Source organism: Myxocyprinus asiaticus, chromosome 23 (assembly GCF_019703515.2).
Source record: "Myxocyprinus asiaticus isolate MX2 ecotype Aquarium Trade chromosome 23, UBuf_Myxa_2, whole genome shotgun sequence".
Lineage (NCBI taxonomy): Eukaryota > Metazoa > Chordata > Actinopteri > Cypriniformes > Catostomidae > Myxocyprinus > Myxocyprinus asiaticus.
The window spans coordinates 18,109,543-18,130,394 of record NC_059366.1 but is presented as its reverse complement, the minus strand read 5'-3'; the positions used below and the strand labels follow the sequence as shown (position 1 = coordinate 18,130,394).

General features: G+C 39.0%; 1 protein-coding gene across 5 annotated transcripts in view; it reads left to right on the top strand.

Annotated features, from left to right (window-relative positions):
- LOC127413818 (transmembrane protein KIAA1109 homolog) overlaps positions 1 to 20,852 on the top strand; it is an 85,455-nt gene that overhangs the window by 24,771 nt on the left and 39,832 nt on the right. For all 5 annotated transcript variants that reach the window (XM_051651234.1, XM_051651238.1, XM_051651236.1 and 2 more), the window contains exons 22-45: positions 52 to 228; positions 984 to 1,112; positions 1,257 to 1,376; positions 1,465 to 1,745; positions 1,919 to 2,163; positions 2,257 to 2,452; positions 2,760 to 3,555; positions 4,256 to 4,326; positions 4,404 to 4,577; positions 4,922 to 5,042; positions 5,125 to 5,271; positions 5,374 to 5,495; positions 5,774 to 5,958; positions 10,051 to 10,260; positions 10,353 to 10,564; positions 10,830 to 10,981; positions 11,287 to 11,437; positions 12,272 to 12,424; positions 12,769 to 13,009; positions 13,101 to 13,246; positions 14,646 to 14,871; positions 15,311 to 15,475; positions 15,667 to 15,845; positions 16,006 to 16,181. In XM_051651234.1, coding sequence (XP_051507194.1) covers positions 52 to 228; positions 984 to 1,112; positions 1,257 to 1,376; positions 1,465 to 1,745; positions 1,919 to 2,163; positions 2,257 to 2,452; positions 2,760 to 3,555; positions 4,256 to 4,326; positions 4,404 to 4,577; positions 4,922 to 5,042; positions 5,125 to 5,271; positions 5,374 to 5,495; positions 5,774 to 5,958; positions 10,051 to 10,260; positions 10,353 to 10,564; positions 10,830 to 10,981; positions 11,287 to 11,437; positions 12,272 to 12,424; positions 12,769 to 13,009; positions 13,101 to 13,246; positions 14,646 to 14,871; positions 15,311 to 15,475; positions 15,667 to 15,845; positions 16,006 to 16,181 — 4,775 coding nt within the window. The remainder of the gene's footprint in view (positions 1 to 51; positions 229 to 983; positions 1,113 to 1,256; positions 1,377 to 1,464; positions 1,746 to 1,918; positions 2,164 to 2,256; positions 2,453 to 2,759; positions 3,556 to 4,255; positions 4,327 to 4,403; positions 4,578 to 4,921; positions 5,043 to 5,124; positions 5,272 to 5,373; positions 5,496 to 5,773; positions 5,959 to 10,050; positions 10,261 to 10,352; positions 10,565 to 10,829; positions 10,982 to 11,286; positions 11,438 to 12,271; positions 12,425 to 12,768; positions 13,010 to 13,100; positions 13,247 to 14,645; positions 14,872 to 15,310; positions 15,476 to 15,666; positions 15,846 to 16,005; positions 16,182 to 20,852) is intronic.

The window sequence follows — 20,852 nt, the reverse complement described above, 5'->3', positions numbered from 1 at the left end:
CTTGTTTCTATCTTGCATGTAATTTATTTTTATTTGTGTGTGTGTGTGTAGCGGCCTGCAGTTGATGCTGTGTTGCGAGATGGGCATCTGAGCCTCTCGGGGTTGCAGATGAGAGCCCACGCCATGTTCTCAGCGGAGGGCTTACCAGCGGGCAGTGACACACTTGAGTATTCTTGGCTTATTGATGTGCAGGCTGGAGCTCTCACAGGAAGAGTTACTGTACCACAGGTGAGAATGTGTGCCTGATAGGGGTATTTCCAGGAATATTTCTCTTTTTATACAGTGTAGTTTATGTAGCGCATCTGTGGCAAGCTGTCGATTACCACAGACAATAATTTTGTATAAAGAAATTGGAAATGTTTACAGGAAAGTCACTTATAAAAGAGGCTTAGCAGGCAAGAGTTTAAAAACAGAAATGTCAAACTTGAATTTTTGTTAAATCACTTTCAGTACAAATGGTACTTACTAATTGTGAAAGTGGTTAAATGATCCTTTTGAAGTGGGACTTTTTTCCGGGTGGATGAATTTTGGTTATGTGTTTCTGATTTAATACCTGTTGGTGGATGTGCTTTCCTGTTATCCTCATGCAGACACCAAGTAAAGGAACCGGGTTTCCCTTTTTAGATGGCTGGTAATGACATTACAATTTGAAAGACTTGATTAGCCTATAACTTTGCACACACAGAGTTAGCAAGTGATTCTTTCACACCAATCCCATGCTAACGTGTAATGGTTAAGAGTTGTGGTTATACTCTGAAAACAGTTTGATAGCTGATATTTTAAAAACGTGTCTGTGGTTTCCATTTTCTTTAAGCACATTTCCAGTTTGTTCAAATATACTGAGGGGAACTGAGTTGAAATAATTGTCGACAGCTTGCCACAGATGCAGTACATGGACATTAAGTTGGGGGAAAAAAACCCACGGAATACTGCTTTCGTGTATTTTTTGGAGCAGAACTGAACTGGCAATGTTTGTGTTGTAGTGTGCCTCTCTTCTGGAGTGGGGTGAGGCATTTGTGTTCCATGTGATGTCACGAGAGTTCCAGCTAGAACAGCCAAAACCATCTGTTACCTGCCAGCATGGAGTTGATCGCAGAGTCTGCGATTCCAAGGTACAACATAAATGCTCATTCGCACACGCGCACACACTTTGTTTTTGGAGTGTGCCCAAGAGAAAATGATCCCTTCCGAGCTATCAGTATGTTCACGTCAATGTCAAAATGACAATACAACTGAGTGTGTGTCTGTGTATGTAGCATGCAGGCCTGCCTGGTCCTTGTCGGACATCAGAGGATCTGAAGTATATCATGACTCGTCTGACTGTTGACGGATCCCAGATTTTCATTGTTGAACATGGCTGTGCGGCCAACATTAAGGTTAGTGACTACAATCAGATGAACTAAAACAAGCTATATGGATTTCATTTTTTAGAGATCTGTGACAGTTGTGTATTTGTACCATTAGACTGGAGCTTTGCGGTTGGCCATCTGTAACCTGCACACAGCTGCTGTGGGTGAAGGCATCAGTGCCGTTCTGCAAGATGTTGTGATCGCTCAGTTCATCGAGCAACAGGAAGTGTCAAGGCTTTGCTTGCCCTCGCCCCTCCTTCGGCACTCTCATTGGATTGAAGCTGGTTCTGTGACCTTTAACCTCATCACTGCTGATGTGGCATTGGCTGCTGATCATCCAGCCAAATATGAGGCCCAGAGGCAGTTTCTGGAGCTTCACGACCTGAAAACAAAGAGGTTCATACACTTCTTTCATTAACAAAAGTCTTAATAAAATAAATAATAAAAAATAAAAGTTTGATGTTTTTTGTTGTTTGTCTAATGTAATGACACATATACATTTATAAGTGTTGCTTAAAGTGACCACTGTATTAATCATGTTGGTCTATGTATGGGTGTGTCTCTATTAGACTTTGGTTTCTTTGGCCGGAGGAGAAATATAAGCGAAGCCGTAACCGCTGTGGATGTCTTGGTGGATGTCGCTTTTTTGGTGGCTCAATTGGTGACCTTGACTTCTTCCATCTGGAGGAAATCACACCCTCATCTAGCTCCGCCTTCTCCAGTGTTAGTGCTGAGAGTGACATGTCTTATGGCCAGTCACTATTACATCCAGGAGAATGGATCGTCACTAAGGAAACTCCTAAACTGTCTGACGGTATATTGGTATATTTTTTTTTTACAAGTATCATGGAGGTATGTTGTTGCCATGTGAATTGTGCTAATTGGAAACTTATTGGTCTGCATGCAGTTAAGGGTGTTGGTATGCGGCGAGAAACGTGTTCTCCTGCTCCAATGGCAGACATGGAAAGACGTGGCCAGCACCTCAGTCTGCATGTACCTCAGTGTTCTCACAGTTCTGCCTCTTCCTCAGAGGAGAACTCGTCCTCCAGTGCTGCCCTGCCTCTATTGGCTGGAGAACGAGAGAGTCCCTCCCCCTCTGCAGAGTGAGTCAGATGCATGTACTCCTATACGATAGAGGTCATATTTACAGATTTAGTGTGAATAGGTCTATACTTGTAATTGATTGTATTCATAAGGAATTTAATGATTTTGGTTTCGATTCCATGAAAACAATGCAGTAGAAAGATGTGTTTGTCTATTTGTTGTCTTTGTATTATTCTGTGGCACCCTGTATTTTCCTCTTTCATCACATTCAGTTCAGACTGCAAGCTGAGTTCTGAAAAAGAACTGGCTCTCAAATTTCCAACCCCACACTTGAACCTGTTGGGTTTGTATTTTCACCGTTTACAGGTTAATGAATGTCACCACTGATGGTCCTCTCCCTGAGGGTCCACCACTTCGCTCTCCACTCTGCTCTCCTCTCAAGCAGCAAGCCTCTGTCCAGTCAGCTCGCCTTGGCAGCACCAAGAGCCTATCGGCTGCTGTATTTGCAGAGAAAGCCACACCTCCTACTGGTGTGCAGTTTAGCAGCGAGGTTTCCCGTAGTGATGAAAACGTTCTGGACTCACCAAGACAAAGGAGAAGCTACGGGTCCTTTCCTTTCACTCCTTCAGCTGATTCTAGTACATTCCATCAGTACCGTTCGGTTGACTCCTCCATGTCTGTAGCTGACAGTGAAGCCTACTTTAGCGCCAATGAGGAGTTTGAGCCAATCAGTAGTGATGAAGGGCCGGGTACGTACCCAGGGAGAAAACGCAGACGAAGACAACAAGGTCAGCCCCACACAGAACACAGTCGCATCTCTTTATACCATAGTGTGGAAGGACCTCTTTCAATCACTGAGACCCGCCAACCTCCACTGCCTAGCCACACCTCCCAAGCCTCATTTGTGTCTGCGCTTGGATTGGAGGAGGAGGGCTCTGTTGAAACAGAGAAGGCAGAACCAGGCCTCCTGACAACACGGCCACATTTAATGGCTTGTTACCAAAATTACCTAGCACATTACCATGTGTCAAACTGGACCGTGAAACAGCCAACCAATAAGAGAACATCGAAGTCATCGTTGCATCGGCCACTTGACCTTGACACGCCTACAAGTGAGGAGAGCTCTGTCTCTTTTGACCAGTTGTCCACCCTGTCTTTTAAGGTTAAGCATTGTTTTTCTGTCTCATTATTATTTATTACTAAAAGGGTGAATCTCACAAAGAAATGTCTGGGTTTTACAGTACTTGAACTGAACTTTAGCAATTTTAGTTGGTGCCAGATGGGCTGGTTTGAGTATTTCTGTAACTGCTGATCTCTTGGGATTTTCACACACAACAGTCTCTAGAATTTACTCAGAATGGTGCCAGAAACAAAAAACAGTTCTGTGGATGGAACGCCTTGTTGATGAGAGAGGTCAACAGAGAATGGCCAGACTGGTTCGAACTGACAAAGTCTACGGTAACTCAGATAACCGCTCTGTACAATTGTGGTGAGAAGAACAGCATCTCAGAATGCTATTCTGAGTTGCAGGTTGGCGCTGTTTTGGTGGCTCGAGGGGGACCTACACAATATTAGGCAGATGGTTTTAATGTTGTGGCTGATCGGTGTATAGTAATGAAAAATATATTTTTGCATTACAGTAGGCTGGGAAAAAACCTTAATGGTCCTAAAACAGACTTTAGTTTCTTCATAGAAAATCTAATTTTGTGGGTTTTTTTTTTTTTTCCCCATGACTTTGGGGTGAAATATGACCCAGATAATGTTCTTGGACATTTTTGTGAGATTCACCTGTGCGTTAGATTTCTTGTATTGTTTGCTTATACAGTATTTATCGTATTGACTCTATTTGTGCTCTTTCATAGATGGTGAAGGCAGGTTTGTCTGCCAGCTCTCTTTTGGAAAGAGGAGTTCAGCTCATGGGAGATCCAAGCAGGTAATAAGAGATCTTGTAACAAAGCATTTTTTTCAATATCATTCAGCATTTGCATTACATGCATTGTGTGTTTGTAGCACACCTTACACACCCCTTGACAAGCGGGCAATGGACAACACAGATGAGGACACAATGATAGAGGACTGGACTGTTGATCAGCCCCTTGCCCAGACAAGAACCACAGCCATTGTAGAGGTTAAAGGGGCAGTTAATGTAGTCCTGACTCCTTTAGTAGCTGAAGCACTTGACAGGTCAGACATATCAGTGACTATCACATCACACACTCACCTTATGCCTAAACGAATTGTTCACTCAAAATGAAAATTCTGTTATCCTTTACTCACCTTATGTCGTTCCAAAGCCGTATGCTGTTATTTTTTTCTGCAGAACACAAAAGGAGAATTTTGAGTGAGTTGATCTAGATCAGTCAAATTATTTTTTAATTAACCAGTTGGTCCAGTTCACAGATCGGACTGAACGTTTCATTCCAGCTGTTTCAATGATCCAGTTGCAGCAGTAATAATAGCATACAGGTTTGGAACCCTTTCAAAAATGCTGCTGTGTTCATGAAATGCCTCTTTGATGTGTTTTCTAGGTACATTGAGTCCATGGTTCACTTTGCCAGTATTCGCCACCCTGCATCAATCCTGGATGACCTGCATGGGAAAGTACTGAATGAAGTGTATCAGATCAGCAAATCCACTGTCTCCGAGTCTGTAAGTGATCAATAACAAAATATAGAGATGTGACGGCACATTTAAACCTTAATGCGATCATGATGATGAATGTGTTTTCCAGAGTACAGCCAAGCAAGAGCACAAAATATCTAAGACAGAGGGAATCATGCCTGGATCTCTGAATACACCCCATGGACAAACTGATCTGTCAATCAAGCCCGACAATGTGAAGATAAAGGGTTTGCAGGCTAATGTCACTATTCCTAAGGTATATCTTTTTGTGTGTGTGTGAAAGGGAGAGAAATTTTGTATGCTTAATTTTGTGTGTTAAATAGGGAGAAAGTAAATGTTTGTGCATGTTTGTTTGCAGGTGAACCTCTGTGTGCTTCAGGCATCAGTAGAAGAGGGTTCACCCTCCAATAAAAGTGTGACACACGTCTCTCTTGTGGCCTTATGTTTTGACCGCATCGCTACACAGCTGCGCATGAACAGGTAATGTACACTTATTCCCAAACCTTTCTCTCTTTGTTAGGAATGCACAGATATAGATCAATATTGTCAGCGATTTTTATACTGTGGCCTAAAACTGATATAATTACTAACATTTTAAATATGTGTTATTGTTTTTATGAATTTTAATTTGGGAATTGCATCAACTACCTATATTGGCCTAAACAGATACCAATAAGTTCTTTTTATTATAGCCAATACTGATATGGTTATGCTTACCATTTACATGCTGTCTGACTGTGTTGATGCATTATGTATAGGGGTATAGTGGAAGACACAGAAAAGCCCTCAGTTATGATGGAGAAGTTCTCATCTGCATCTAAGATGGCGCCGCAGTCCAGTGGTTCTCTCCGCTCTAATGCTGGGATTGAGAAAGGCAAAGAGATTGCAGCCAAACTCAACATTCACCGCATACACAGCCAACTACGTGGCCTGGACTCATCAGGTACATACACATACTGAAACTTTTAACCTTATTAGAATTATGTGTTTTAACAATATATATTTATAACGTGGCTCTCTGGAATCGTTGATTCTCAATCTTTGCTGCATTCTACGGTCAAATATTTTTATATAATGGCAGGTGAACTGTATAATTGTCTACATAGCCAGTTTGATGCCCCTCATATCACTCTGAGGGCTCTTTCTTTTTAAATCAGGGGTCGGCAACCTATGGCACGTGTGCTAGCATTGGCATGCGGAAGGGTAATCACTGGCACGCCAGCAATGGCGAGAGAGGAGTAGACTATTTTATTTATATAAATTCTGCACCTGCATTTCAATCTAGATCTTGATGTAATCCTTCCTCATGATCACACAGCATATTTTTATGAGCAGAATGGGAGGCTAAACAAAAAGTTAAAATGTGACGAGACTGCAGTATATCCAACAGACTCGTGTAGTGCATGGAAGCCATTCGCGCATCACGAGCCGGCAGTGCGTAGTTTTTGGGTAATTTCGCGAGTAAACGTGCCCACTTTTCTTTGGTCAGGCTGCGTGGATGACAGCCTACATTCCGTGTTTCAATTGTTTCTTTTTGCTTTCAAAACACTACTATTAATCCTTGAGATTTCCAACCCAGCATACAGGTACACCCTCCTTAAACCATGGTCAAACTCAAAATTACATTAAAAAATTAAAAGAGAAAACATAAATCCACATTGTGGGGTTCATAAATCTTTTCAAGTCTATTCAAAATCTAAATTAAACCTGGAAATAAAGTTTCCAGGGTCGACACAGCCATTGACCAGTGAAATAAAAAATAGCACTCCATGTCAAAAAAGATTGCTGACCCCTGTTTTAAATAATAAAATGATTTGAACTTAAAATATTATTTCATGTTTGTTTGTTTATTTATTTATTTCATAATAATAAGTGGGATAAGGTACAGCCAGCTGGTCCATGAGCCTGCAACACCGTATCCATATTTATGTGCGTCGTTGGAGGAACAGATTAAAATGTCCTTAGAATTATAGATGGGTTATTCATGTTCCCCTTGTCATGTGTGTGTTTATTTACTGGGAGCTTTTGACACTTGAAGGGCTCTGGAGGCCCAGATAGATGCAGTAATAACTGTCAAATATTGAAATGCCTCAACACAGAAAATAACTTATGACTTTGTATTGGACATCAAGTCGTGACCCAAAATACATAATCTGTATTTAATGTAGCCTGGGTGGCATTTTCTTTTATCTTGCATAGTGTTGTTTATTGTCTTCAAGTATAAGGGCATGTATCATGTGCCACTGTTTTTTAAAAGTTGATGAGCCTATTATATTTATTATCCAGTTTATTTCCTAATATCAAATATCATTCAAACTGAACACATAAAACACTGGGGAAAACTTGGTTTATAATTTGTCCACAAGTCTTGGAGGTCCAGACTTTAAAGCCCTTTATGAACTTGCCCTTAGATTTACAGTGCAATGCCATAAGCACAGATAAGACCGTAGTTGGCTCCTCATTACTATGGTGGTTGGGTCATTGTTAGTAGTCTTTCTAAAATGATAATAATAATATGAATTATAATAATAAATAGAAGTGGGTAAAAATGTTGATTTGATGCATCACGGTTTTCATTTAAATGATCTCTCGATATCGATTCTTAAATCCCAAAATTGATCTTTCACTCTGTGCAAAACCCTCCATTAAAATGAGAGGAAATGGTAAATGTTAGATTTCACTCACCAGTGATTGTGTAGTACAGTGGTGGAGTATTCAGCAGCGAGATCCTTTCACTGTGTGTTGAGTAAAAGTTTTTCTGTGAAATGTGTCCAAAGACTAGATCCAAGCAACACATTTGTCATTGAATAATGTCTCTTTTAATACCCTTTCTGTTCTCTACAGTCAGTTGTTGATCAAAAACAAGAAAAAATAAACATTTAATTCTAATCACATATAGCACGGATGAGATAAAGCCAGTCCTCTCTAGTTTATATGCGCTCATCTACAGATGCTCTTTACAGAAATGCCAGTTTTCCTAAAGAGACAGTACCGGTTTTTAGCATGTGTTTAACAAATTAATGTATATACTATTACTTGTAAATAATACAAATTACAAATTATTAAATGTTATTAAACATGTAACAAAATATCATATTATAATGCAATATAATATAATTTAATGATTGAATACATGGGTTTGTTCATTTTTAAAGAGCACCTATTATGGTTTTTCAAATATTATCTTTCTTGTAGTGTGTTATATAGCTGTTTGTGAATGTAAAAAAGTTTGCAAAGTTTCAAAAATCAAAGTACACGACAAATGGAGTTATTGACTCCCAAAAGAAAGAACCGATTCTGAACACCTGAAACGAGTCGTTAGTAATTCCAGACTTACTTCTTGTACTAGCCTACTAATTAGGGCTGTGTCTCGTTTGGAAGGCTGCGTCCTCCAGACGTCATCGAGTATGTCTCGTTTCATTTTTTTATTTGTATTTTTTTTTTATTTTTCTTATTTTTTATCTATTGTCAGTGCCTTTTATGTATATGCACTTACATTTATACAATTGTTAACCTTTTTTGCATTCATAATAAAAAAAATAAATCATAAAAAAAAATTAAACGGGACAGCCTCTGATGTATGCGGCCGACAAAGGTGACCTCCAGAGGATGCAGTCTTCCAAACGAGACACAGCCTTGGTAACAAAAAACCCACCTCTGGTCTTCACTGGCTGCTCGAAAACAGCTGTGATCCGCCCTCAAACACTACACTAAGCGGTAGACCAATCACAACAGACTGGAACATCTGACCAATCAGAGCAGAGTAGACTCTCTGAAAGGAGGAGTTTAGAATGAATCCTTTAGAACGGATCATTGAACGAGTCGTTTTTGACACTGGGAAAAAAAAGTAATGCTGTAATTTAAATTATGAGCAAATTAAAGTGTTTTTTGACCTTGGATGCATGTAAATCTATTGTATGAGACCTTTAAAACAAAATTAGGCACGTTTAAAAAAACAAATTAAGTGCTCTTTAAAAAGCTAAAATGTGACCAAAATGATGGAAAACGAATAAAATGTAATTAGTAAAATAAATAATTTCTTAATGTACTGTACCTAGTCAGAAGGTCCCCTGTAAAATTAACAGAATGAGCTGGGAGAGAATTTCGTTTGTATGTAAGCAAAGGCATATTATGACTGAAATATACCCATATGAATCGATATCGTATCGAGAGCTTGTGAATCCGAATCAAATCGGGAAATCTGTATCAATACCCAACCCTAATAATAATAATCAATTCTAGTATTTGTTATGAAGAATAGTAGCCTAAACACATTTACCACAGTTGGAAAAAAAATTAGGTTTAATCGATTCTACCGAAAAGATTATTTTATATGAGAAACTAAAATTTTTGCAAATTATCAAAGTTAATGGTACTACTGCAAAATCGTGATAAATTTTAGTAAGGATAATGATTTGTAGCCTTATTTATTTTGGCGCATAGCGTTGCTCCTGTTTGAGAGGTTTGACTTCCTTCATAGCGCTTTAAACTAGAAAATTCTCACTAGAATTCAAATGTGTTCTTAGTATAGTGCATTAGTAGAGCAGATCATTGGCACGAGTGGTTCGGTAATGGCTCGCACGAAAATCAGGCTTCAATCTCACCATGAAAATATCACTTTGCAGATTAGAAGCATATTTATCATGCATAAAGCTGCGAACTCGTGATTATCATTAAATTTACCTTGGCGGCCCAGCAGCAGCGCTCATAATTTAAATATTGAGTCAGTCAGTCGACCGACCGACCGACCTTTATTTGTCCCCGAGGGTCAATTTGTTCTGCAGCAATGATATACATACAGCAGCGCCGCTGCTGAATGCATATAGGAGAAACATTAACCGATTGACTGTACATTATGCCAGATATACACACAAACTTGATCAACCTCATGAAAATATTTTACCCCCAAAAATATTACTTTTTGGGGTACTGTTTATTTCTTCCCCTGAAATGAGAATACCTTTGTGAATCTTAAATATGTTTGTTCATTGTTTGTGTGTGTGTGTGTGTGTGTGTGTGTGTTTGTTTGTTACAGACCTTGGCGCTTGTGCCATCACTGCCATTCCCTTTGAGAAGTCCAAGGTTCTCTTCAGTTTGGAGGAAACTGATGACTTTGTCTTAGTGGATGAGACTGAGCCCCACATCTCTACTGATCATGCCCCAGACCACACCCGCTCTGGAGCCAGTCCTGAGAAGTGGGGATGGATTATGTTTGAGTGTGGAATTGAAAACCTCACTGTCAAAGGTACACACACAGCATTCCATTGAATTTCGGCTGAAATAAAACATTTGTGAAATTGGGAGTGTGAGGAACGCATGTGTGACTCTCTTCCTCAGGTGGGCGGCAGTCAGGAGCTGTGCTCTACAGTGCATTTGGGGTGATGGGTGGGGCTGACAGTGGCGTTAGAGATGGAGTTTCGAAATCGAATGGTTCTAGTGGTTCTCAGACAGGAAGTGGCTATAGCACTGATGTTTCTGATGACAACCTGCCCAATGATACACAGAGTCCTACCTCTGAATCCAACAACAACTCTGACTCTGATGAACAGGTGCTCAAATATTGTTCTTTTATACTTTATTGGTAGGCTCAGACAGAATCAGTTAGGATTATAGAGTACTACATTCTTATTTTTAGCTGAACTCGCAGTGGGCGGGGGATTTGTTCAATATTTTTGCATGATGGGAGTTCTGCAGGGGCAGAGGCTGTGTGTGCCTACTTATTGGTCATCTTTCCTTTAGTTTCCTATCTTTCCTGCCTTTGTAATTATTATATATATATATATTTTTTTTTTACACACGATGTTGTTTGTTTAGGATGAGGGGGTGGAGTCAGATGACCTGAAAAAGGACCTGCCTTTTTTGCCTCCTCCTCCTGACTCCAGCAGTATGAAGCTGACTATAAAGGAGATCTGGTTCAGCTTTGCTGCCCCAACCAACATTCGCTCTCACACACCAGCTATGTCCAGGTACACACATTAATGGACATTATTATAAATTGGCCAATTGGGCACAGTTATCGGCTGATGCAATAATCTCAAAGCGGCCAAATATTGGTCAGTTTAATCGGCCTGATCAATATAGTGGCCCATTATTTGCTTTTTAGAGAATATACAGTATGTATTGCAAATAAGTGTATATTTGCCTGCAAAGTCTTTGATTCAGTTCAAAGGAAATTGTGGAGTAATTTTTCATTTCTGTGGCTAATGTGGTCAGCTACCTTACATACAAAAATTGGTCTCAGCTCCAGCTATGTTGTTAAATGTGTCTGCAGGCAGCTGAATCTCTTGAGCACTGCGACCCCTGCGGTTGGAGCATGGTTGGTTCCCATTGACCAGCTGAAATCCTCCCTGCAGAAGTTGGACATGGAGACCACGCTGCGTGTGTGTGCGGTTATGGGCTGCATAATGACTGAGGCCTTGGAGGTCAGACATTTCACACATTCTCAGATACTTGTGCTGCTAGCTATGCACACCCCTGAACTTAAGCACAATGTAATTCAGCAGAATCATCTACTTGAATTAAAGGGATAGTTCACCCATAAATGGAAATTCTCTCATCATTTACTCACCCTCATGCCATCCCAGATGTGTATGACTTTCTTTCTTCAGCAGAACATAAACAAAGATTTTTAGAAGAATATTTCAGCTCTGTAGGTCCATTCAATGCAAGTGAATGGGTGCCAAAATTTTGACTCTCCAAAAAGCACCTAAAGGAATCCTAAACGTAATCCATATGACTCCAGTGGTTAATTCCATATCTTCTGAAGTGATATGATAGATGTGGGTGAGAAACAGATAAATATTTAAGTTATTTTATGCTAGAAATTCTTCTTACTGCCCAGTAGGGGGCAATATGCATGAAGAATGTGAAAGTGGAGATTGACTGAGCAGGGGGGGAGAATTTATTGTAAGAAAAGATTTAAACATTGATCTGTTTCTCACCCACACCTATTATATCACTTCAGAAGACATTAAATTAATCCACTGAAGTTGTATAGATTACTTTTATGCTGCCTTTGTGCTTTTTGGAGCTTCAAAATTTTGGCACCCATTCATTTGCATTTTATGGACCTACAGAGCTGAAATATTCTTCTAAAAATATTCATTTGAATTCAGCAGATGAAAGAAAGTCATACACATCTGGGATGGCATGAGGGTGAGTAAATGTTGAGATAATTTTCATTTAGGGTGAACTATCCCTTTAACTAACCTAATATTAAATGCTTGCCTGTGTGTATGTGTGTTTTAATCCTACAGAAGAAGAGTATTCATTTTCCATTTCGCAGCAAGTATAACCGCGTTGCAAAGCGAGCACGGTATCTTCACGAGAACCCATCCTGCTTGCTGTGTAATATTCTACATCGCTACCTGCAGCAGGCTGATTACAGCATTATAGAGGAGGCCACCATGGTGAGTCTGTCGTTTTGGATAAGTGCATGTTTGCATGTTTATTTTGCATTCTCATGGGTCATTCATTTTCATGTAAACATGCGCTAGACAGTTTTTGACTGTTGTGCTGTCTCACTGTTTTTCAGCAACTTCATCTTTAAATTCTATATATGAGAGTATTTTAGAGAGAAAAACCTGACTTTTTTTTTAGGTGATAAATGTATACATGTGGTAACTAAGTGGAATAATTGACTTCTCAGACATCCGCTTTGCGTTGTGGGCACATTACCACTTTAGGTCTTCATAAAATTTTGAATAATTCAACAGCCTTTGCTAATCTTTATGTTTTGTCTTTATCTCTTTAGAATGATGGACTTCCTGCTCTGGTCACCCTGAGAAAAGGTTTGGTGGCACTTGCCCGTCAGTGGATGAAATTCATCGTTGTCACTCAGGGCTTTAAGGCGGTTGGTCTGCCACGACCCGATCAGTTTCCGAAGCACAAAGAGCCAGACCCCATTGAGCCTGAACCAACACAGGGGCTTGACTGCGCCGCTGCCTTGCAGAGTGATACCAGTGCTGATGGAGCAGAGTTTGAGTTTGATGCTGGTAAATTTCACACACATTTTGCTAAACAAACACAACAGATTTAGTTTTATTTTTTGGATGAAATCTTATCTTTCATGTTATGTGTTTGTAGGTGCTGTAAGTGAACATACCATGCTGTTAGAGGGAGTATGTAGTCGTCCTGCTCCAACTGGTAACTCCGGCCCCGTGACTGGAGTTGAGCTCATGAGAAAACTGTCCAAATCACACACACACAGCGAGTCTGCTCTCAAGATCAAGGTTTGTGTGTGTCTGTTTGCGTAGCATGTTTGATTATGTTGTGAGTGGGTAATTAAGTCGTGATAATTAATCGTTCTTGAAGGGATGGGACTCATAAGGAATTTAACAGTTCTCGTTCTGATTCCAGTCAGTAATTCCGGTACCTGAAAGGGATAGTTCACCCATAAAATGAAAATTCCCTCATCATTTACTCACCCATATGCCGTACTAGATGTTTATGACTTTTATCCTTCTGCTGAACACAAACAAAGATTTTTAGAAGAATATCCCTGCTCTGTAGGTCCATTCAATGCAAGTGAACGGTGGCCAGAACTTTGAAGCTCCAAAAAGTGAAGCATAAAAGTAATCAAGACTCCGGTGGTTACTATAAATCTACACTTTCACCAGCCCTCCTATGCACATTTGCGAGAGGACAGAGTTCTTCTTCTGTTTTTTTCCGATTCACATTTGTAGTGCATATCGCCACCTACTGGGCAGGGAAGAGAAAGAAAAAAGGTAGGGATAAAGCAAAGGAAAAGAATAAATAAATTATATTTGCGCAACAGCCCAGTAGGTGGTTATATGCACAAAGAATGCGAATCGGCCAAAAAGAGAACTATTACTCTTGTGATCGTGCATAGTAGGAAAGCAGATTTATAGTAAAAAAAAAAAAAAAAGGACTTAAGTTTGGAAAATCATACACATCTGGGATGGCATGAGGGTGAATAAATGATAAGAGAATTTTCATTTTTGGGTGAACTATCCCTTTAATAATTCAATGATTCTTTTATTACTGTTGAGGAAACACCCTACCCCCAGAAGCTACACAGTTTTTTTTTGTTTTTTTTACTTATTCTGTTCATATCATTCACTTTTTCATATTTTTTTGTTTTTCTTGACAAAACAAAACTTTCCAGAATGTGCATCTTTTACTACACTTTGTCCTATGGACAACCAATAACTCTTCAGTCTTTTTGACCCATTCATTAAAAACAACCGGCTCATAAGAAACACACTTTTCGGTGTACACACAATTAGTGTACACTTATCACACTGAATGTTTCTTGTTACATGTTACCGGCAAGACCAGTAGAAAGATGTGTTGTCTATTTATTGTCCTTGTTTAATTCTGTGGCGCCTAGTCTTTCTCTCTCAGCACATTCCGTTTAGACTGCAAGCACACAACTCAACTAAAACACAAATTTATTTTGTCGTGGCGCTGTAGTTTCAGAAGCAGCTCAGGTAATACTGTCCGATTTATTTTAGTACTTCATTCTATCCATAACGGTGGAAGAATGCTGATGTTCAAGAACCGATAATGCAACTAAATGCCATAAATCATTCAGTTCCAGCAACCAGTTTCTTGATTCCTAAGCCTAGTTAGTTAGTTGTCTAAACCTGGAATCTGGTTGTGTTGTAGGGTTCCCACCCTTACCAGTCCCTGAGCTACACAAGTGGAGATACAGCAGCCGACTCTCCCGCTCACGTCAGTCGGACAGGCCTACAGTCCAGTCACAGCCCTCGGAAGGAATCGCTGCTAAGCTACTTAACAGGAAGCATTCACGGTCTGCATAACCTCATAGAAGCCACGCCTCATCGAGCCAACGAACAAGCCGCAGCCAAGAGCAGCTCTCTCACACGTACAGGTACATGACTGTGATCCTTTGGGGTTTAGTGCTTTTTGTAATTAATATTAGATGAGTGAAAATGTAAATGAGGAAAAAAGCATTTTCTTGATGTATGGTGTTGCCTGTGAGAGTGGCCTTTGTTTGGGTGTTGTTATCCCTATATTATTTGTTTCAATTTTCTTTGATATTATTATTTGTTTTCTTTGAAAAAGACCCTGGAATTCATGGATCTCTCAGTGCTCCCCATTAAAATTGTCTCATTAAAATATGCTTTCAAATTTTTAATCTGTGTTGTCTATACAATAAAAGCCCCTCATTATTGCAAAACGGTGTGATCAAGGAAGTTACCATTACACAGTAACTACATCTACAAACTTACAAATTTGACAGTTGTGGTTGTTTTCTTTACAACGGTTGTTAATTACGGCTGTACTTTGTCTTATGTTTTTTTCTGTAGGCAAGAGTATGGGTACAGATGTGCTGACAGAACACCCTCTTCTATCAGAGCCATTTTCCGTCAGCTTCTACAAATGGATGTCAAGTGCGGTGGGCAACCGCAGAGGCAGCAACATCCAGGACTCTCCCCTCAACTGCTCTCAACACAACAGCCTGCAGACTGGAGGTCAGTGTGTTTGTGAAGGATTATTACATTGACAGAAGAATATGATAAGTCTATTGAATGTGTGTGTGCATGCATGCATCTATATCTGTCCAAGTAGCTGTTATTGGTCTAATTTAGACAGTGCACTGGGTTTAGAGGTTTAGTTTTTATTTATAATGCACTGAATATAGTCATTGATTTCCTTCATTTAGGAGTGCTCCCCACCATTCCTTCTGCATCTGATTTTAACACTGTATTGTCAAGTGATCAGAATTCACTGGACACACACTCTCAGCACACACACTCCCAGCACAGCACAAGCCAGGATGACCTGCTGGAGCAAGATGAGACAAACCTCTGCCCTGCTGCTGTGCAACTCGCCGATGCACAGGTACACATACATTTTTTTAAAGTCAGCGCATACATGCACTCAGATTTATTAATTTATGAAAATGCACTTGCAATTGTACCCTCTTACAACATTCTGTTTGTGTATTATTTGCCCCTCTCAAGCCATGCTGTTTGTTTATGTCATGGGTTTACCTGTACAGGTGGTGTTTAAACCTTTGTTGAGTTACATTGGTGTCCAGCCCCAGGATGCTCCTCCACTCAGTTATAAGATGTATTTTGGGGAGCACCTCTCTTTTAGTGGGACTCTTGAGTGTTTGAGAGCTGACATTGTTGACTCTGACACCAGCAAAGTCAGGAAGAACAAACGAGCACACAGGTAAAACAGTTGTCCCACCTTAACCTACCTTCCTCTGTCCAAAGATATCCTAGACTAAAAACTGTTTTTTCTTTCCCTGTTGCATAGAGTCATTCTGTATTGTCACAAGGGCTGGGTGATTAAATTGAATATTCACAATATATTTGTGATTTGTCTTGTGACGTTAATTTAACCAACATCATTAACACTGTGATTATTTTAAAGTGACATACATATCTGGCCATTGAGTTCCATAATGACCATGTCATTAGACTAATTTCATGTCATTCCTTGTCTTTTTTGACATGCGAGTATAAGTGTTAAGACTGATGTTTTAAAAGCAATTATGATTTAAACTTAAGTAGCAAAAGGGTTCCCACACATTCTGGAAAACCTGGAATTTTGCAATGTAGTTTTCCAGTCATTGAAAAGTCATGGAAAATACCTAAATGTCCTGGAAAAGAATTATTTATCCTGGAAAATATGTTAGTAAATATACTGTTTGACTTTGTTGATAACAAGGTTTTTGTTACATTCACAAAAACATGGTAACAATTAGAGCCCGACCAATACCGATTTTGGAGGGGGGAAATTCACAGATTATCGATATGGTGGCCGATATAGTTAATTTTTTAGCTGGAACGAAAACAGACCTTTTCTATGTGGATTGTTCACTGATTTTGCCTATGATATGACTATGCAAAGGTACTCAGTACGCTGCTTTCTTAAACAAATATTTTTTTATCAAAGAAAATTTGACATTATTATTATACATTGTCAACAAATTCTAGAAATGAACACTAAGAAAATAAAGAATAAATAAAAATAAAATAAATGGCTAAATAAAAATTAGTACTGTTTAGTATCAGTCAAATGCTGACTATATTAATACTGCCAGTCAATTAGGGGCAGGTTGTAAAACAAGAAGCATTTACACCTGCAGAGTCAAGAGATAACAGCGGTAGCGGTGTTACACCGTATTCTGCTATACAAGTTCAGGGGAAACTTTCAATGGTGGAAAACCAGACTTTTAAATATTACATTTTATAAATGCAATGACTGGAATTGTTTGGATGAAGGGGGTACCAAAGTGCGTATTCTCAACAAAACAGTTTGGTGAATACATGTTTACACATTAGCTTTCACTCAGCTGACGAGCAATGAAATAGTTACATGGTTAGCTAGTTAGCTGTAAGCTCGTTGTCACAGAGAGTAAAAGATGGAGGTTGGTTATTTACTTTCCAGCATTTTGTCTCACCAACTAGGTAATAACATAGCGTGAAATCAACATTCAACAGACACAATCCACCACCGCACCGTTGTCTGCTGAGCTGCAAAAAGATGCTCTGATGTTTACCTTTCAATCTGCTACATTACTGACCACTGACAAACTATAGCTGGCTAACACGGCAAACAGATGTGATAAACATGAGTGACATGGTTGTCAGGGACAGGGTTAACGTTATATTAGTTATACTGAAAAGGGAAAATGATGGGGTCATTGTTTATTAACTTTCCAGTATGTATTTCACAAACTAGTTAGCAACTTACCGAGAAGACACCACTTAACACCGCCCTGTCTGCAGAGCCACCGTCAGCTCAGCTCTGTAAACAGAGTCTGAGCGCACTCTGCTGTACAAACTACGTTATGACACTAATTCTAAAGCATTGTTTTCTGCATTATATGTTCTGAAAAAAAAAGTTTTCATATCTGCGCCTATCGGTAAACCTATATGCCAATACCAATATATCGGTGAAAGTCTAATATCGCCCGATAATATCGGTCAGGCACTAGTAACAATCGGGACTCGGAATAGGAGTCAGATACACAAATTTGTATAGTTTTGTCACTTCCTCAGTGGTGCATTGTGAAACAACGCCAACAATTAACTGTCATGAACGAATCCCTGTCACATACTTTTTCTGCTCATATGCTGTCATCTTCATCAAGTCAAGTCTTTTTTATTTGTGTTGAACTTTTCATCTCTGCTTTGCTCCGATTAAATAGTTTAAGTATTGATATAGTACAAAATATGATTTTTACATTGCTTTTGTATTAACCCCAAAAACATTTGAGTTATAAACTTTAGACAAAGATGATGGTCGAACCACTGTTTTTTTTATTGTTTTTTTTGTGAATTCACAGAGTTGGTAACGTGGTAATTCGGCCTTCACACCTCGGGATGTGAATTAAATTTCAATAATTCTATGATTGGAGTCTGCTTATACCGCCGTTACCACATATAGTATGCAGAAAACATGGACTGAATCATTGAATCTAGTCATAAAAATGGCATTAGCTATAAGATGCCGAATGTCATGGAATATGATGGGCCCTATTTTAAGCGTTCAATCGCTAAGCGCAGCGCAATGCCTAAACTCATAAGTGCAAAGTCAATGGGCATGGCCATGAAGTTTTGGTATTTTCGTGTAAGCGTGCGCCAAGTGTAGGCACAAGTGGGTTTGACGAAATCGCTTGCGCAAGGCTCTAATCGGGTCAATGGAGGTTCTTCTCTGGCATCGTCTCCATCCTTTTATACAGTCCATTCCCTGTCAAGCACTAGCGTTATAAACAAAGACAGTACATTCATAAGAAGTTGGTAGTGTAAATTGGCTGTATGTAATAAATTGGAAAAATAGAAATATGGATTTACATTATTTTGTGCATCCTTGTTCAGGATATGGATGTAGGCTCCTTTAAATTAAAGAGAATGTAAGTATTATTAATTATTTTCATCTACTGACACACAAATCATGGCTAGTATTTACAGGGATTGTATCAGCACACACTTCACTTCTACCGGTCAAAATTGATTTAAATAATTTAAATTCATTTATTTAAACACGAAAAAATTAAACCAAAAATATTTCTAAATTCAAATTACACTTCAGTCGTAACGAAAATGTAATCAATAACGAAGTGGTCAAAAAAATCATACCAAATCCAAACATTTTACACTCTCCTCCTTCCATTGGCCCCTTTTGCAGTGACTTAAACATAACAATGAAAGTAATAATAATAATAAAAAAACATGACTTAGAAAGTGTAACACAAATCTCATAATTTTTGATTCAACAAACGGTTTCAACAGCGATCGTCAAGGACATTATTTGATGTTCTGTACTTTCAGAATTTGGAATTTGAACTTTATTACCACCTGCTGGTGAAATCTCCAAACTGAAAATGCAGAAACTGAAGTTGGACTTTGCGCTGAGTTAAGAGGTGCTATTGAAATGTCTTAGCGCAACTACCAAATTCTTAGGAAAATAGCAAATTGCGCATTGGGCCACTTCATTTACATACAATACACCCACAGTTTGCACGCCTTCACCCACAGTAGCGCAAACATTCCCACCCATGGCCATTTGCACTTTGCGCTGGCACGAAAATTGTGCACAGTTGTAGGGCGTTGGGCTGCGCTTTGCGCACTCACGAAAATAGAGCCCCAAATATTTGGTTGAAAATTAATATTTGAATGCACAGTTAATCAAATTAAAATTACAATATGTCCTAGTGTGATAATTAAACTGGAAAAGTCTGTGATTTAATTAAATATATTATCTGTATGTGCTGCGCACTACAAAATTACTGTGTGAAGCCGGCGCTCATACACTGAAAACAACTCATCATCATCATAATCGTGCACACTTTGTGTTTGTGTGTATAGTAGAAGACAGAGATTAGAGCACTCTTAAGTGTGCAGCACATACAGACTATGTATTTATTTAATTAAATCACAGCTTAAAGGAGGTTTATAATCACACTAGGCCATGTAGCGAACTGCTTATCTACTGTCCAAAACGCACCGAAACACCAAAATAAAAGATTGATTTAAATGGACGCATGTATTATTGCTTAAATATTACACTTGTCGGGCACATAAAATGTCCTGGAAAATTGTGCCTTGAAAAGAGTGGAACCCTGAGCAAAAACATTGTCAGTGTTAGAATGTTTTATTTATTTACATGATTCAGTTCAAACTGCCAGTTTCAAGGGATAGTTCACCCAAAAATGAAATATCATTTACTAACCCTCATGCCATCCCAAATGTTTCTTCTGCTAAACACAAAGATTTTTAGGAAAATATCTCAGCTCTGTAGGTCCATACAATGCAAGTGAATGGTGATCAGACTTTGTAGCTCCAAAAATCACATAAAGGAACATAAAAGCAATCCATAAGACTCCAGTGGTTAAATCCATATCTTCATATATATAGTAGATGTGGGTGAGAGACAGAACAATAATTAAGTCCTTTTTTACTTTAAATCTCCAACTTAACTTTCACTCAGATGTGAGATTTAGAGTAAAAAAGGACTTAAATTTTGATCTATTTCTCACCACACCTATTATATCACTTCTGAAGACATTGATTTGACCACTGGACTCTTATGAATTACTTTGTTTCCTTTATGTGATTTTTGGAGCTTCAAATTTCTTATCACCATTCACTTGCATTGTATGGACCTACAGAGCTGAAATATTCTTCTAAAAATATTTGTGTTCTGCTGAAGAAAGAAAGTCATACACATCTGGGATCCCATGGGGGTGAGTACATGATGAGAGATTTTTCATTTTTGGGTGAACTATCACTTTGAGTGAATTGATACCATCACTCATTCAAAGATTTGTGTGTTTCATCGCTCAAAAATGTTCATGGTAGTCTGCGCATTTTTCATGTATTAAAATAAAAG